At 44.3% G+C, this 19420-nt stretch overlaps 1 protein-coding gene across 1 annotated transcript in view; it reads right to left on the minus strand.

Moving 5' to 3' along the window:
* The window catches only part of LOC138528089 (uncharacterized), an 840778-nt gene that overhangs the window by 503069 nt on the left and 318289 nt on the right, over positions 1-19420 (minus strand). The window contains exon 8 of the mRNA XM_069639536.1: positions 10592-10652. Within this exon, the coding sequence (XP_069495637.1) occupies positions 10592-10652 (61 nt within the window). The remainder of the gene's footprint in view (positions 1-10591; positions 10653-19420) is intronic.

Consider the following 19420-nt stretch of genomic DNA (forward strand, 5'->3'; position numbering starts at 1 on the left):
GCACCTTCACCATTCAGGTGGAGAACTAATGTGCAAGCAAGTGAAGGTGGGGAAGATAGTCCTGACCTGTGTTATGTTGCACAATATGTGCATCACGCGGAACATACCCCTTCCGCTAGACATGGACATGCCTCTATGGGACGCTGATGACGATGGTGACGGGGATGCAGTTGCAGACCTTCAACAAAACCAACACTGGGATGTCAGGGATGGGCATGCAGCCCACCAGGATCACATTCAGAACTTCTTTTGAGCACCCATGCACTGCACAGAACCCATGGCACACACTGCACATGATGTAGCACAACAAGAAAGCAGACCACTTCACAAAATGAGCCTTTGCACAACTATATGTATTTTGAAGGAAACAATCATCACAAAAAGTGTGACCCACCACCTCCTCCCCAACTAACCCTCCACACCACCCCTTCCCCAACTGACCCACCCCAACACACCCTGCCCAACACACCCTTCTAACCACACCATCCCCAGCACACCCTCTAGGATGCAGTTGTGCACATGAACTGTTGTTCAAGGTCACATTAGTGGCCTCTCTTCACTGGACCTGCCCTTTCGCACTGCCTCTGACAGGTGCAGGGAGCGGCGCCATGGACTGCTCTGTTGAGAGCTGGCAGGCATGGTAATGGTAGAGGGGGGCTCCGAACCAGCCGTATCACTGCGCTCTGGGTCTGTCTGCAGGAAAAGGGTGAGGGACTCTGCTAGTGCCCTCAAGGACCCTCTGTGCCAGCAGGACCATTGTGCAGGTTTTACCGGCAAGGCTACTGCCAAACTTCTAATGGGGCCTACTCAGGCGGAGGTCATCCCACTGCTTGAGGCAATCTCTTGGGTGCGTGGGATGGGGCTCATGACCGACACCTTCTGTGCCATCTCCTCCCATATGGCATTTTTGTGGATTTTGCTACTCCACCTGTAGTCAGTGGCAAACAGTTACCCTACATTGTCCACTATGATTTCCATCAGTACAGTCTATAGCTGCTTATAAACTAACACATTAATCAGGGTGAGAGATTACACACACTTTCATATTTGAATACCTAAAAAAGACCAAATACATTCAAAGATTTTCAGGGGGGTCAAAGAAGGGAGAAATAAGTCTCAGCCCAGTGATTGTTATCAATATTGGTTTATCAAAGTAAAGGAAAAACCCATGGACACTTATCAATTCACTATTCTGAACAACATATGAATCGATACAGTCCAGTCACTTTGACTCATCCAGTATTGAGTCCAAAATAATATTCTTGTCTTCTGTAAGTGAGTAAGTAGGATATGGATTCTGCCATTCATGAGCATGGCATCTGCCTGCTTCAGAGACTGAAACCACAGTTGCAAGACCTAAATATGGTTGGACAATTAAAGCTCTGTAGTGTCTACCTTCAATCAACACCTGGAGGGAAAACCTAGAAAGATGAACAAAGATGTTGACTATGGGATGCCCATGTGATTCGCTGGCCAGCAAATATTCAGTTAATACAATCAATAACTAAATTATTCTTTCATCTCCCAAATTCATGTTTATTGTTTTTGTCAACTAGAAAATAAAATATGAGAAAGCTTCACTGGGCCAACAATCTTTAAAATATTCCTTTTAGTGGCAAATCAATTTTTCTGCCTCAGGGGAAAAAAAAACGTTTTCAATATTAGTGCACAGAACATTGAATCAGATGTACAAGAGTTGTTTAGGATTCTCAAGGAAAAAGAAATTACTCCTTCTCCTGATTCTTCTCAGTTTGTGAAGGATGCTGATTGGCACTCGGAAATTCAGGATGCCATGCCAATGAAGCTGGATAACATCATGGCTGACATTGTAAAAAAGAAAGAGGGGCCTACTATAGCAGCTGAAGAAGAACTAAAAGAGAGTCTTCCCATCACCTGCTATAAGGGTTACTGAATTGGGTACCGTAGTAGAACAGCTGAAGGCTACTAAGGGGGTCATTACGACCCAGGCACTAATTGCGCCAACTTTACCACCATGGTATAAACTACATTTACACCATGGTGGATGGCGGATTTCCCGCCCTATTCCAAGTTGAGTGGGGCGGTAAATCCCCATTTCCCATTTTCCCTTCCCCATTCCCATTTTTGCCCCATAGGGCATAATGGGAGTGGGGAAGGCGCTAATTACGCCACCGTAAATTACGGTGGCGTAATTAGCATCATGGCAGGTTAGCGCCATGGATTTTAACGGCTGCTAAGAGCAGCCGTTAAAATCAGAATAGGCGTTAAGGGTTAACGACGGCGTTAACCCTTAACGCCTGGGTCGTAATGAGGCCCTAAGTGCATGGGTGATCCCTGCTCGGTGATCATTATCAAAACTTGCCCCCCTAGCCTATTGGAAGCAATTTGTAAATTTGTAAATGTATCCTTTGTGGTGAACTCGGTTCCCCAAGATTTGAAAAAGGCATGGATAACCCCGATCCTAAAAAGAACAGGGCTATCTGTGGACATTCCACTTAATTATAGGCCTATTATTAACATCCCATTTTGCACCGGTTGGCATATACCCAAATTGCAGACCACCTTAATAAATGCCCTATTCTCAATGAACACCAGTCTGGCTTCAGACAAGGGTTTGGTACAGAGACTGTGCTACTTGAGCTCAAAGCTAGATTCCTGGATCGGATGGATAAAAACAAAGCTTCCATGCTGATGCTGCTGGATCTGTCAGCAGCCTCCGACCTGGTGAACCACTCCATCTTGGTCACGAGGTTGAGGGACATTGCTAATTTCCCACTGGCAGCAGCTAAGTGGACATCATCCTTCCTTAGTAATCGTGAGAGCAGAGTTTTCTTTGATGAAGCGGTAGCCCCTCCTCTAACATTGACATTTGGATTTCCCCATGCTTGTATAATATATTTACAGCTCTGTTCTTTGCCCTTTTGGTTCAAGTAGGGGAGATGTTCACAAACTTGAAAAGAGTTCAAACTGAGCTGCTAATTGTCGGAGCCCTAATATGATCAAGAAACTTGGCTCTGCGTATGAAACGTTTCTTATTGGTGATTCTAACATAATTCCGCAAAAGAAGATCAAGACACTAGGTATCATTATTGACCAACATCTCAACATGAAAGCTCATGTTGGGAGCTTGGTATCATCATCCGCCTACTACATTAAGCTCCTTTCCCACATGTAACCTTTTATTACTAAATCTAACGCAGAAACAATTGCGAGGGCTATTGTGGAGGTCAAGTTGGATTATTGTAGTAGCCTGCTAGCGGGGATTAATAAAACAGACTGTAATAGGCTGCAAGTCATCCAGGATGGAGCAGTGCATGTGGTCATGGGACTTGGAAGAGAAGATGTCTTAGCTGCGAGACGGGCATTGCACTGGCTCCCAGTGGAGTCTGGAATCCGGTTCCATCTGCTAAAGATCACGCATAAATGTAGACAAGGGGTTATGCCTACCTACCTCGAGGATCTCTTAAGTGAAAGAATCTACGGGAGAGCATTGAGATCTAACAATCAAGAACTAATGAGCATCCGTAGATGCAGACCCGGGAAGGCCTCGAAAGGAGCTTTTCATTTCGCAGCCCCCAAGGCATGGAACGATCTGCCTTTGGAGCTTAGATCTCCAAAGTCGATAGACCTTTTTAAAACAAAACTGAAAACCATTCTGTTTACCTGAATTCGCCTGTACTAGCAAAGAATCTGACTGTTGATTCCTGCCCTTTGCTCTTTTGTCTGTTCTTTATGTTTGTCGCAACCTTAACCCTAAAGGTCCATGACCTGTGCAATACAAGTGTTACAAAGTAAAGTAAAAGTTAAAAAGGTGAGGCTTTATTTTTTGCACACCATGGACCCACTTATCTGCTTTTGATTTGCTTTAAAGCTCTGTGTATCTATTTTTTCGTTTTTAAATCCGACACAAATTGCTTAAAAAATTGATTCATCTGAAATGACAGAGAAACCCACTAGACCTTTGTCTGATGACTAGGCTCACGGATTGAATAGCAGCCAGATGAAACTTTCAAAAAGCAATTGCTGACACTTTAGAACATGTGGGGTAAACATAGCTTGCACCACAAAGTATCCTGTATTGTAGCCACCAGGACACCACATAAAAGTGTTTGTTTGCACTGTTCAACACTGAAGAATATAGAGACTGTGGGTGAGTTCAAAGGTTATTTGAAGTGAATTTCCATCTAACTACTCTGTGGTCTTGATTTAAAGTCATCCTATGAGAGCTGCCCATTCACGGTTAACATTGTTTAACTAATAACAAACTAGATACTAAGCCTGCATGTCATTTAGGTTGTACAGTGAGTTAGTGAGTTTAATTGCCTGTTACTCATTACAATTTACTACTCATACTTATATGCAAGTAAGATAAAGTAATACTGGCTGATCTAGCATTGTGTCTCCCAGATTCTCTCTCTCTCGGCACTCCCTTTCTCTATCACACACTCTGTCTCGATCTATCTGCCTCAATCCATGCTTCTGTCTCTTTCTCTGTGAGTAAGATGCTCATTACCAGCAGCGCGTTTGCTAGAAGCACCTCAGTTGTTGAACCACCTCAGCTATTGCAGACAGCTGCTCGAACAGAAAAGTCAAATATATCTTTGGAGGGTTAGGGGGACTGTGTATTTTTGTAAGAGCAGCTATTTAAAAATAATGTATTTAATTGTACAAATGTTGCAAACTGGTGTTCAACTGACCACTTCCACTTCATATTGTAGCCATAATCAGAATGCTACTCTTGTCTTACTGAGCAAAACATATTATCAAAACTAAGAAAAACCAAACAGATTGTTTTCTGATGGAAGGTTATTTATTATTATTTTTTTATTACATTGTGTATTTGGTCTCATATCAACCTTTACCTAGTAATAACAAATTCAAAATGTCAATAATTTTAGTGGAAGAAAAACATTATAGACTGTCATACATCACCTAAAAGACATAACACAATAAACACATAACATAGAATACCACAGTGCTTAGTCTAAATTTATCTCAAATCAGTCCAAACCTTAGAAAACAATCTACAAATTTGCAAGTCGATATAGGAATTAAAAACACTTTGCTCCAGTTCTTTCCATAAAAAATACACAACAGTGGTAATGGCAAATGATTCTCCCTAAAAATATCATACTCCAGAATTGGTCCATTGTATAGATGACATTTCACTTAAAAATGTGCACTGCACTCGGGGGCTGTTTCTGTATCCATACATCCAGCGACACCTGATGTCTGCACTTGCCACCACTTGGCTGCACTCCTTATTTAGTGTATTTATTGGCTTGTATTTATGGTATTGTTATCCTATGAACTGCACTGCCCCCTTCTCTTTCCCCTGGCACTTTTCCCTCACCTCCCTCCCCTGCACTTGCGCGATCTCAATGTCACTTGGCTTAGTAAGATCGTTGTCTCTGTCTTCCCTCTCATCCCCTCCCTTACTTCATCGTGCCTTGAAACACTTGTGTATAGGCGCATTATAAATTCCATATCATATCATATCATATCAAAAGAGGCACAAGTCTTAACATATCTATTATGGAGAAGAATACAAGTAGTAAATATATGCCTCACAGTCTCTATTTCCAGGATCCACATCCTGCACATCCTTTTATCGTATGGAATCTTTTCCACCCCCCACGCACCGCATTACAAGGAAAGAGGTTGAATCTTAATCTGATGATAAAATTCCTAAAACCAAAACATTACAATATTAAAATATATGAGAACGGTAGGGGGAACGAGAAACCTTGCTTAATATATTCTGTAAATGTGCACTGGAGAGATTGTTCATTAGCATACCTCTATCCCATAGCAGTGCTTTCGCTTTCATCAGTTTAAGACTAGTTCCCAGATTAAAAGGGAATTCAATCTCAAAATGAATCGTAGAATGACAACTGGCAAGTTCTTCCACTATGATTTGAGCATGAATCAGGTGAAGCATGCGTATACTGAAGGTTATAAGAGTGACTTCAGATGAGGGTGATGTACTCTTGGAGATGATGTGATGGGGGCATGTATATGGTACATGTTTACACTTAGGCCTTTTGTGCGCTGAAAATGATGACTATTTTGATAATCGTACTGGCATTGGCAGTTTGACCAAAGCCCATGCAGAATAAAAAACGATGATACTTCTCAGTGTGCAAATGATGTTCTCTAATGAGCTGCCTGTATACTCTGGTTGAAGTGGCTTAGTAGGAAAATAGGTTTTTGGAGAAAGTCATGTGGGGAAACTTCATTCGTTAGGCATGTGATAGATATTAACAAATCAATGGGCATTAGCTACTATTTGAAATAAATAGTATCTCTATAGTCTCTATAGGTTGTAACTTTGGATCTGTAAAGACAAGGAATTCCCCAATTTTCAGTCCAACCAGATCCATCTGTGCATCTGTGGCAAAGATCCCCTCATGTTTATAGCCTGTAGATTGGGTAGATTCAGTGACTAACTGCATAAGACCTAGTTCCAGCAGGGGGCCTAGGAAGTATTTTGTTATGGGGTGTGTACGATTTTCAACTGGGAGATCTAGTCCCATGCTATGCTAACATGGAAACAATGGGATTCTGGGATTGAAACTGCAGAAAAACTGTAAACAATGGATTTGCAAATATGCTCCACTGACATTACATGCACTTGTTCTCATATTAGTTCATGGCATCATTGAAAGCTATTCAGAAACTCTGACTATTTAATTTAATTTAATATTTATTGTGTTATAGTTTAAATGATAAACTTTACACAAATTTAACATTAAATAACATATACAATTGAAACATAATCCAAATACAATTTTAAATATGAATGATTCATAATCCAAATACAATTTTAGATACAAATAATTCATGGCTTTCTCAGAAGAAAACAATAAAATATATTAAAATCTATAATTTATATACATATATTTCATACAATCTATTTGGTATTTACCTGCATATAATGAATGTAGTCATCTAAAGAGTTATACCCAATCTAACATCAATTTGCAGCCAGATAGTGTACAAGACTGTCAGCAAACGTATGCTGTTAGAGTTGAGACAATGATGCCAAAACAAGGCTTCCCCAATATGCGTGGTTTCATGGACATAGCTGGCCAAAAGAGGGGAAAATATGCTGGCCATCTCGGGACATTCAGTCAATAGATGCTTTGCCGTCTCCAACTGCTCTTGAATTTTACATAGTCGGCATATACGCTTCTCAGCGTCAATCATGTCTTTTCTCCCTGTGGTTATAAGCGTAGGTAGTTGTTCCAATCTGAGCAACAATATAAACCGTCTAAGTCTGACAGATGGACAGATATTCAAGTATTTCTGGGCTTTCCTAAAATCAAACAATCTATATTGCACAAAGTGGTAACTGCTCAGGCTCTTAAGATGTTCAAAATTCTCCAGCCAATCCCAGAGATCTACGCGTTTGCTCAGTGCTCTGTTTACTTCCTCTGAGTATTTACCATCTCTGGGTTGCCAGCCTATTTCGCGGAACAGATTGTTCATCTAGTCGACAGTTGAGGAGATCAAACTTTTCTTTTCTAATTCCTGGTGGACCGCTGTTAGTAGTCCATTACTTGCATCTCGGGTCATTCTAAGATATAGCGAGGCCCTCTTTCTCAATACTGAAGCCTTTAAGGAGGTCAGACCCAATTCTAATCTGATAATGGCCATAGGAACGGAGGGAGATAAACCAAGGACGTGTCGCCAAAATTTACCCTCTAGCACCTGTAGCCATTTCAGATCGGACTCCATTAGGGCTTCCAGGCCATATATTACCACCGGAGCAAAAACCTGCATATAGAGTTGGCGAGTCCCGCACAGGGTAAAACCGCCTTGCCTAGCAGTAAATCTATGGAACAAGGCGGTCAATTGTGCTGCTTTAATACAGCTTGTTTGTTTACAGGCAACATAATCTCCAAGATCTTCAAAGTCTATGCCTAAATGGCAGCACCGAGGGACATAAGAAATGTTCGCTAGCCCTACTGTAAATTGCACACGTGTGGCCTTCTTTTTTTGTATATCTCATAATCTTTGTTTTTCCTAACTTAATACTCAGACCGTTCTCTTCTGCATACTCCCATAGTGCAGCTGCCGATCTACGCATCCCACTGAGGGTATGGTCAAATACCACCAAATCATCTGCTTAAGCTAATACTGGCCAACTTGCTTTTCCGATTCTCGGCGGGCAATTGCTAACATCATTTATTGCATCTGGGATATCATAAACATATAGATTATAGATTAGGGGTGCTGTTACACAGCCTTGTTTGACTCCCCTATTTTGCACAACGTTTTCAGTTGTGTGGCCTTCTTGGTCTAACTTCAATTTAACTGAGTTGTTTGAATGCAAAAGTCTAAGATAATATATTAAGCCTTCCGGACAGCCCATTGATTGTAATTTTTTCCACAAACGGCTACGAGGTATGGAATCAAATGCCGCAGAGAAATCTATATAAAGTGCATAGAGAGGGGCTGATCCACTTCTCAATGCTCTAGATCGCAAGATATCCATAACCATGATGTTATAGGCAGTGGAGTAACCTTGTCTAAAGCCACTTTGGAATTTAGAGAGTACTCCTTTAGCCTCGGCCAAGATTGTAATTCATTGAGCAGAAGTGAGGCAAATATCTTTCCAGTAAAATCTAACATTGAGAGCAACCTATAGTTGCTTTGATCGAGTCTATTACCCTTTTTAAAAACGGGAATTAATATTGCCGTCTGCCAAGAGCAGGGTATTTTACCTGTTAATAAGACTTTCTCAAACAGAATATTTAGGAGACTCTCCCAAAACTCCAGGTGTGCTTTCATAACAATGTTGGCCAGACCATTGGGTCCCGGTGCTCTTGACGATTTTATCTCTTTAATCTTATTCAGAATGAGCTTGTATGATATAGGAAATGGGACCTCACAAGGCGGGCTGCCCAACATTGTTACTTCCTCGCCCTCTGTGTTTCTGTTTTCCAGAAATTTTACCCACACTCTCGCTTCAATGGGGTTAACTAGAGCCCCCCCTCTGTGCACCTTGTGCCTCACTCAAAAGGGACCAGATGTTACGGGTCTTTCCTTCGCATATGGTCCTCACCAGTTTTTGCCATGAGAGTACCTTATCCGCCCTTTTTCTTGACTTAATGGCCGACCTATATCTATTTTTGATCTCTCTAATTGTTCGATAGTATACTTCTCCAAAGGGCATTATTTTCTTGACCCTTTGTAGATCAGCTCTGAGGTTACGTTTCATATCTCTGATTATTTTGTCAAATGGCAATTTATTTCCCCCACTACCCATCATTTGCCCCATAGGAGCAGCCGCATGTTTACCTGCAAAAACACAAATCCAATCCTCTATGGAGTTAATGGTCATTGCCTTAAATTTGAACAGCTCGTTGAACTCTACTGTTCCCAAAGTTTCAACCGCACGTACTATATTTTCATCAGACTAAGAGATCCTAGTACCTGCATTGTTGACTTTTACCATACCCACATTACTAGATGGGGACTGTTTTCTGGGGATACTCATCACACATTTTAAAGCAGCATGGTCACTCCACTCGTTAGGCATAACTATCAGATCTTCAATCTGCTCTTGGAGCCCGGGGCATATAAATACATAGTCCAGTGTACTATAAGAGACACCATTGGACCATGTATGTTGCCCAGGGTAATCACTGACAGTTCTACCATTGAGCATTATCATATCCCAGGATTCGAACAGATATTCCCATGCATTGCCCTTCAGATCTTTTCTATTGTGAACCATAGCTCCCTTTTCTCTCAATTTCGGATTCTGCGTTTTGCACTCCCATCCTCTCATATGGCAATTGAAATCTCCCACAACCATTACCCCCGCATCAGTAGTTGTGTGTGGCCAATTCGCCAGCAGGTCCTGTAACGAGTCTTGCAATTGTTCATTCAGTGTTGACCCAGGAGGATTATATAGGCTCACCAACAAAAATGAGCCCATGGAATCTTCACCATCAAGTATCACTTCGACTGCAAGTAGATTGCTTTCACAATTACATTCAATCTGCCTGGAACCCAAAGTGTTAACCACTCCTACAGCAAGTCCACCAAAAGGCCTGCCCTTGTCGCCTCTTGTAGCAGCTGAGTGGAACAGCTTATAACCATCTAATAACAAAGGGTCTATGGCCCATGTCTCTTGTAAACAGAAACAGCTGCATTTGTCGAACATTTTCGTGGAGCCCTCTGGTGTGAGTAAATGCGAGAAGCCCCGGCAGTTCCATGATACAATACATAAATCTCATTGAAACTCTGACTATATTTGACTATATTCACGGTTCGTCTAGTCCAACACAAGAGGACCATGGATTCAATGTTTTATTTACTTTTTTGCACAGTTGTAGCGCCTCAGTCTCGCAGTAGGCAAATAGACCTTCTCTTCGCTATATGATATTTTATTGTTACCAGCTCCTGCTTATTTTGACATGCCTTATTTTGGGATAAATAATGCAGTTTCTTTTTTTATAGCCCATCAAAATGTAATCTGATTGTCTCTGGTTTCAGCTGATATTTGCGTTATCATACCTATATTACAAAACAATGCAATATTGCTTGTTGATGGATGCTGCACATTGAAAAGCAGCAGTCCTCATGCTAATTTACTTACGGTTTTGATCACATATATTTTGGAAGACGCCTTTGAATCCTTTGTGATGACAGTTCCTGGCCTGTTAACAATGAGAACACGATTATATCAGTTGTAGAGGTGAGTTCCTTTGTACATTCAATACAACGTTTTGAAGATTTGCGTGCAACTATAAAAGAGCCATAGTCATAAAGGATGAAGAAAATACTAAATAGCATACATGAGGAGATTTGCACTTAAATACACATGCACAGTGCTATAAATGTAGTGATTTATATTAACATGTAACCTGTTTCTAATCAGTCCTTTTAGGTGCAGCAAGTTCACATAAAGGAAACGTTTGGATGTCGGCTCACAAATTAGGAACAAGGCTTATTCAAGCATATTGGCCAGTGTAATATAATATGAAGAGTAGACGGAAGAGGATGGAAAAGGAAAGAGAAATATAAGAGAGAAGAGGTGAAGACCCGACTAAATCCCAGAACAGCTCACAGAGTGTCAGTGAGCTATTTTCAGTTGATGGTTAAAGAAACCCTCATACCTGGTATGTAAGGCTAACTGAAACCCCATCAGGTCCATCTTGTGGGCTGAGTTGAACACCATACGTGGGTTTTGCTTGACCTGTGAGATCCAGCATGACTTGCCAGCACCCCAAAATAGGGCATGATTCCCTTAGACGGGCCAATCAGAACTGCCACATTTCCTGGGGAGAGAGGAGGCTCAGAGGATGCTTTGTAGCCCAACGAAAGTCAAAGCTCATTGTCACTTTACTTTCGTGGACCTCGTTAGGCTAAAGAGCAGGAGTGCAGGGCAAGCTTCTAACATAACCTAGAAATGTTTTTGGGGACCTTTAATGAGTTCAGTGATTTTCTTTATGATATATTTTATTTGTATCACGCTCGTACACAAGTGTTTCAGAGCACAACAGGGCAAGGAAGGGGAACAGGGGAGAACACAACGATCCTAGGCCCGTGCAAGTGCATGGGAAAGGGAAAGGGGAAAATTGCATGGAAGGGGGAGAGTGGAAAGTAAGGAGCAGAGGAGAACAGATAAATAATAATCAATACAAATAAATAGATAATGGAGGCAATAAACAGTGGTAATGCAGCCAGCAAGTGGCAAGTGCTGTGTTTACGGCAGCAGACTGGGTGAGTCTGATAAGTGCAGAATAGCAGAAAAAGTATTTGCAAAGTATTAGTTGTAATTTTTCTTGATCCCTCTTTATTTTCTATTGTTTTAATTTAGTTATTGGGTATTTATAATGCGCCTATACACATGTGTTTCGAGGCACAACAAGACAAGAGGGTGGGGAACAGGGAGGACAATAAACAAAAAACGACCTGACTAAGCATTGTGACATTTGAATTGTGCAAGTGCAGTAAGGGAAGTGCTGGGGAGAATGGTGGGGGAAGTGCTGTTCAGGGCGGGAGGGCCTGTAAGAAAAGTGAGTGCCAGGGGAGGCAGGGTGGACAGAGTCAGGGGAAAACAGAGAGTGCAGGGGAAGGAAGGTCCATATGCTAAGTGCTAGGTAAGAGGTTGTACGGGCTACAAGGGTGCAGGGCATCCATACTAGTGTGGGGAAAGGTTCCCAGAAGGGCAAGTGCAGGTGAGGGGGACAGGGAAGACAAAGTGCAAGGGTAGACTGGAATTAGGGGGGCCTGGTGCCCTGTAAGACTCTGAAGGAACCAGGTAGCCAGTCAAGAGGCAGATGGGTACATTCCCACAGGGTGGGGGTATAGGGAAGGAAGAAGAGAAAAGGAAGGTCTTGAGAAGCTTCTGGAACTTAATGAGATCCAGCTTAAATCTAAGAGGTGCAGGAGGCCATTCCAGATCGAGGCACCTGTGGAGGAGAGAGAGCTACCCCCCACTCTATGCTTGGAAAAACGTCTGTTCTACAGAGAGTTAGAGCTAGACGACCAACGGACTCTAGCAGGGAGGTATTTAGGGAGAGAGAGTCAGATGTAGAGGGTTCCCAGGCCCCAGAAAGCCTTGTGGATGATTCAGAGGGTCTTTAACTTGATCTACACTGCAACCCCGAGCCAGGGGAGAGATTTTAAGGCTGGAGAGATGTAGTGCCTAGGCTTGAGGCCAATGATTCATCTTGCAGTCCTGTTTTGGATCAGTTGAAAAGGGCTAAGGGAGAAGTTAGGCAGATTGAGGAAGAGGATGTTGCAGTAGTCCAGCTGGGAGAGGACCAGACCGCTGGAGACATTGAGTTTCTGGGGGATTGTGATGAAAGGGAGAATGCCTCGGCAGAGGTGCAGCTGAAAGTGGGTCTTATTGGTTAGGTTTGTGATGTGAGGAGGGAAAGAGAGAGAGGAGTTGAAGATGAAACCAAGGTTTTTTGCATCACAAGAGGGTGAGGGGTTGGAGCCCATGGAGGGGGCCGGAGTGTGGGAGGGAAAGATGGAGCAGGACTCCAGATGAGAAGGATCTCTTTCTTACTGGCATTAAGGCAAAGACTTTTAGCAGTGCACCATGCCTGGATACCAAACAGGCAGTCAGGAGTGAGAGAGAAAGAGAAGGAGGCAGAGGAGGGCAGTTTGAAGGAGAGCTGTGTGTCATCCGCATAACACTGGAAGTTAGGAGAGAAGGTGGAGATCAAGTGGGCTAGAGGGGCCAGGTAGATGTTGAAAATCCAAGGCGAGAGGATATAGCCCTGAGGGACACCGCAAGTTGAGAGTGAGATGGTGGAGAGAAAAGGGACCAGTTGAACCTGGGAAGGTCACTCCAAGAGGAAGGAGATCAACCAGTCCAAAGCAAGGTTTGTGATGCCAAGGGTATCACAGAGCCGATTTATCAGGGTGGCATAACTGTCCTTATCAAAGTAGGAGAGGAGGGGAGAAGGGGGGCAAGGTAGGCCTGAGAGCGGTGGAGGGAGCAGGGTGAGAAGAAGAAGAGAGTGAGAACAAGTTGTCCTGAGTTTTTAGAATGTAGTGAGAGGCCAGAGAAGTAGAGAGGGCCAGGGAAAGCAGAGGAAAACTGGAGACTGCAGTAGGGTTGGCGAGTTCCTTGCAGACTTTGAAAAGTTCAGTCGTGTTGTTAGTGGCCACAGAGATGCAGGCTTGAATATAGGCCCTCTTCTACAAGCAGATGGAGAGTCGGTAATGCCTTTGGAGCAACCGGCATGCCAGTTTGTCAGAGGATGTGCTCAAAACCTGCCACTTCCATTCAGCTGCTCTGCACATGCGTTTCAGAGCAGCCAGGTCGGAGTCATACCAGGAGTTGCACTTGAAGGCAGGTTTCATGCAGATCCTCATGCCAGGGGTAAGGATGTGCAGAGTGTTGGAGATGGAGAGTTGAAGGTTAGTAAGGGCAGTGTCAGAATGAGAGTCAGTGGCAGGAGTAGGAATGAAGGTGGCGGCAAAAGCGGCAACTGATATTCGCTTCACAAGTCGAATGATGGAGAAAGACAGTGATAAGGAGATAAGGGAAAACCAGCACTTCTCCTTCTTCTGGATCTGCTGCTGTATTTGACTTGGTTAATTACAAAACCCTGTGCCACTACCTCACCACCTCAGCTGACTTCTGCCCTATGGCTACTGCCTGGATCACTTCTTTTCTTGAAGGAAGAGTTATGCTAGTATTTGCAGAAAACGCCAGGGCCTTACCATCCCCCATTACATGTGGGGTATCTCAAGGCTCAGATATATCTCTGACATTACAAAACATCTATACCAGGCCCCTTTTCGACATCCTGGACTCCCTCAGCATAGCCTACACCAACTATACCGAGGACACCCAGATTCTACTCCCACTCATGAGTATCTATGAGGACGATTCCAACACCCTCAATGACACCTAATCTACAATTCAGGCTTGGATGGTGACAAACTGCCTGTGCCTAAATGGATACAAAGCTGAAATCCTACTAGTTGGACCCCCAATAGTTCTAAAAAACCTCAATGGCCAATACACAGCCTTCCACATTGATAAGATCCTGGTCCCTGTCCCTGTAAAGACACTAGCAGTTTACCTCAATGCCACCCTCTCCATGGCCTGCAAAGTGAACGCTATTGCTTCCTTAGCAGCCTATGCCACCAAACTTCAAAATGCCCTCTGACCCTTCCTGTTCGAAGAGAGCTGCCTAACAATCGCCCGAGCAGTCATTGGCTCAAGGCTAGATTAATGTAACGTCCTTTTCGCAGGCACCTCCTCTAGAAACCTGCTGAAACTACAAGTCATACAAAACAATGACCTGCACGCAGGACTTCATATTTTTTAAAAAAGAACACATCCCAGCTGCCAGAAGAGCTGCTCACTGGCTGCCTATCTGCAAATGCATCATTTTCAAAATGTTGTCTATAACCTATAAATTAGTTATACAAAGGTAGCGGGCGCCCCTCTCTCGCAAGAACAGACATGATAACCTGTTCAGTGGTTATTAACCACTTGAGAGTTCGCAGCCACTGCTTTTACTCACTGTGCCTTTCACAGATGGGAAATATCCATTTGCATATCAGTCTTTGTCCTGCCCAGGGGCAGTCCAGCACCGAAATACAATGGCAACTCCAATCTGAACGAGAGTACCACCAGCAACCCCATACACGTGTTTCACCCTTGTTGGGGATCATCAGTGAGGTGAAGCTGATGCCTCTCTAAGCACAGTGAGAGGGAGACCACGTCTGGTTGCCCCCAGGAGACCTAGGGTTACCAATCCCAGGTTCCTTAAAAATTAGTTATACAAAGGTAGCGGGCGCCCCTCTCTCGCAAGAACAGACATGATAACCTGTTCAGTGGTTAATAACCACTGAACAGGTTATCAGGCCTTGTTCTGTCGAGAGAGGGGCGCCCGCTACCTTTACAAACTAAATTTCAAGGAACCTGGGATTGGTAACCCTAGGTCTCCTGGGGGCAACCAGACGTGGTCTCCCTCTCACTGTGCTTAGAGAGGCATCAGCTTCACCTCACTGATGATCCCCAACAAGGGTGAAACACGTGTATGGGGTTGCTGGTGGTACTCTCGTTCAGGTTGGAATTGCCATTGCATTTCGGTGCTGGACTGCCCCTGGGCAGGACAAAGACTGATATGCAAATGGATATTTCCCATCTGTGAAAGGCACAGTGAGTAAAAGCAGTGGCTGCGAACTCTCAAGTGGTTAATAACCACTGAACAGGTTATCAGGCCTTGTTCTGTCGAGAGAGGGGCGCCCGCTACCTTTACAAACTAAATTTCAAGGAACCTGGGATTGGTAACCCTAGGTCTCCTGGGGGCAACCAGACGTGGTCTCCCTCTCACTGTGCTTAGAGAGGCATCAGCTTCACCTCACTGATGATCCCCAACAAGGGTGAAACACGTGTATGGGGTTGCTGGTGGTACTCTCGTTCAGGTTGGAATTGCCATTGCATTTCGGTGCTGGACTGCCCCTGGGCAGGACAAAGACTGATATGCAAATGGATATTTCCCATCTGTGAAAGGCACAGTGAGTAAAAGCAGTGGCTGCGAACTCTCAAGTGGTTAATAACCACTGAACAGGTTATCAGGCCTTGTTCTGTCGAGAGAGGGGCGCCCGCTACCTTTACAAACTAAATTTCAAGGAACCTGGGATTGGTAACCCTAGGTCTCCTGGGGGCAACCAGACGTGGTCTCCCTCTCACTGTGCTTAGAGAGGCATCAGCTTCACCTCACTGATGATCCCCAACAAGGGTGAAACACGTGTATGGGGTTGCTGGTGGTACTCTCGTTCAGGTTGGAATTGCCATTGCATTTCGGTGCTGGACTGCCCCTGGGCAGGACAAAGACTGATATGCAAATGGATATTTCCCATCTGTGAAAGGCACAGTGAGTAAAAGCAGTGGCTGCGAACTCTCAAGTGGTTAATAACCACTGAACAGGTTATCAGGCCTTGTTCTGTCGAGAGAGGGGCGCCCGCTACCTTTACAAACTAAATTTCAAGGAACCTGGGATTGGTAACCCTAGGTCTCCTGGGGGCAACCAGACATGGTCTCCCTCTCACTGTGCTTAGAGAGGCATCAGCTTCACCTCACTGATGATCCCCAACAAGGGTGAAACACGTGTATGGGGTTGCTGGTGGTACTCTCGTTCAGGTTGGAATTGCCATTGCATTTCGGTGCTGGACTGCCCCTGGGCAGGACAAAGACTGATATGCAAATGGATATTTCCCATCTGTGAAAGGCACAGTGAGTAAAAGCAGTGGCTGCGAACTCTCAAGTGGTTAATAACCACTGAACAGGTTATCAGGCCTTGTTCTGTCGAGAGAGGGGCGCCCGCTACCTTTACAAACTATAACCTATAAATGCCTCTCCAATACTGCCCCCACCTCACCCAACAAATAGCCAAAGACCACTCTACTAGACCTACAAGCACAATATATTCTCACCGCCTACTCCTACCCAAAGTCAGACGAGCAAAAGCTGGAGGGTCAAGCTTCCCTTACATCGCAGCCAAACAGTGTGACTCCCTCCCACCTTCACTCAGAGCGGAACAATCATACTGGATATTCTGCAATGCTCTTAAAACACAGCTATTTTAATACACTGTCTTGCTTTCTCCTTGCTCCTGCACCTGTACCTCATATGCCTGTATAATTTACTGAAATTGAATGTAACAAATGAGTTCCTGTAACAAGCACCTCGATGCCCTTGGGTTGTTTGCACACTTTCTAAATTAAATAAATAACTGGAAGCAGGCTGGCAGTGCGGGCGGGGGCTTAGCTGGGGGACCAGGAGGTCCAGGTGAGAGGACAGGAGAGATGATCAGACCAGGAGAGAGGAGTAATCTAAGGGTTGGGGATGATATCATCCAAGGTATGTCCGAATGAGTGTGTCTGACCAGAGGGAAGAATGGTGAGGGAAAGACAGTCACAAAGCTTGTGGAAGAGCACAGAGGCTGCATCAGAGGAGTCAAGGTGAATATTGAAGTCTCCAAGGAGGAAGAGATTGGAGGAGGAGGCCAGGAGAAAAGAGGTGAGGTCATCCCATTCTGAAAAGAAGTGGGTGCCTGGCCAGGGTGCCTGTAGATGGTGGGCAGAGTCAGACAGAGGCCAGGAGGGACACCAAGTCTGCAGACAAGGCATTCAAAAGAGGAGTAGGCCTGAGTGAGTATGATAGTAGCAGGGACCCACATAGGGAAGCTCAAGGTAACTCCGCCCCTGTGCCGGTTATACCTGGGCTTACAGAGTATTTTGTACCCCGCAGGGAGGAGAGTGTCAACACTCATGACAGAGATGGCAGTGAAGCATTTATCGTCAAGAGTGAGGACGCCGAGGCCAAAGTCTTCAAGGAGGTGGCAGATGTCAGAGGAGTATTTCATTGCAGAGCGAAAGTTGACGGTAGCTAAGTGGAGAAGGTTGCCACTTTTGAAATTCTTCCAAGGAGGGGTAAAGGAGTGTGGTACACCCGCAGGAGGTGACAGTGGGGCCAGGGGTGTGGCAGAAAGAGGGATGGTAAGAGAGGGGCGGGAGTTGATGAGAGACGGATTATGTCTATCGAGAAGGAGGAGGTTGGCCTGCGAGACGTGCACCATGACAGTGTGATTTAGGTAAACTGTTATGCTCACCTGGTCTCTGCGGAGGCGTTGGGGCAAGGTTGCAGCACTCCCTGAACTTGAATCACCCCCTAGAGGACTCTCCCTCAATAGAAAAGTTGTGAGCAGTGGTATGTGGTGATACTGCTCCTCTGTGGAGATAAGAGTGTGTGAGTGCGCCAATCTGTGATTGTTGTTCCCCAAAGTACGGATTCTGTGAGCATACACCGGCCCATAAAGCTCAACTGTGAATTATGGAAGATAAGCTCTCCTTCCTGCTGCTTCTGGCAGGGGCGCGTCGAATGGGATCTAGTTCCTTCACTGATCCCTGATAAGGATTAGCGTAGTCCAGCTGCGACTATGCTTCTCCTTATGATTGGTAAGTCTTTCTTGAGCTCTTGTGATGCTGTTCATTCTGTTTAATGTCTTTATATGTTACTCCTATTTATGCCCGCAATAATGTCTCTCTTCTGTTTCCTTCCCTTAGATGGAAATGCGGCCTCAATGCAGCTGTGAGACGCGAGATGCAGCTGGATGGAAGATGGATGCTACCGCAATGTTCGACAGCAGATAAGTAATGGTTTAAGGAAAACGCGAAGTATGGCAAAGTATAATTGTCCTTGGAAATATAGTAGATTGTCTTCTATTGTGTACTGGTCACCTTTTAACAGCCATTCCTGTTGTGTTGATTGATCCATCGGGGATTGCAAACTGGTTCTTTGGTCATCCACACACGTGGTGGCAGATATTCTGATTTGAATCCTTTCCTCAGGAATTATGGCAACGGGGTCAGATGCTGTAAAAGCCTCTTCTTCTTCACTCATGCATGATAGAGAGTCTGCTTTCCCATTGCGTACTCCAGGTCTATAAGTGATAATAAAATTGTATTCCGTGAAAAAGAGAGCCCAACAAAGTTGATGAGAGGATTGTGCTTTGACGGTTTTCAAGTATTGCAAGTTACGGTGGTCATTGATGACAGTGACTGTATGTCTTGCCCCAAGAAGCTAATGTCTCCAGGCCTTGAATGCTGCTTTAATGGCCAGTAATTCCTTATCTGTGATTGGTAGTTCAGCTCGGGGGCTGAAAATTTGTGGGACCAGAATGCAACAGGGTGTAGTTGTCCTGTTTCAGGGTCTCGTTGTGACAATACTGCTCCCATGGCTATTTTTTAAGCATCTGGCTCAACTATGTAAGGTAGGTCTGGTGGTGGGTGTCGAAGGACTGGTGCTGTAGTGAATGCTAGTTTCAACTTCTGGAAGGCGTCTTCCGCTTCTGTCGACCAATGGAACTTTTGAATTTTCTTTAACAAGGAAGTCATTGGATGTACAATTTGTGAAAACCCAGATATAAACCGACGGTAAAAG

Source organism: Ambystoma mexicanum, chromosome 7q (genome assembly GCF_040938575.1).
Source record: "Ambystoma mexicanum isolate Mex_15411 chromosome 7q, UKY_AmexF1_1, whole genome shotgun sequence".
NCBI lineage: Eukaryota > Metazoa > Chordata > Amphibia > Caudata > Ambystomatidae > Ambystoma > Ambystoma mexicanum.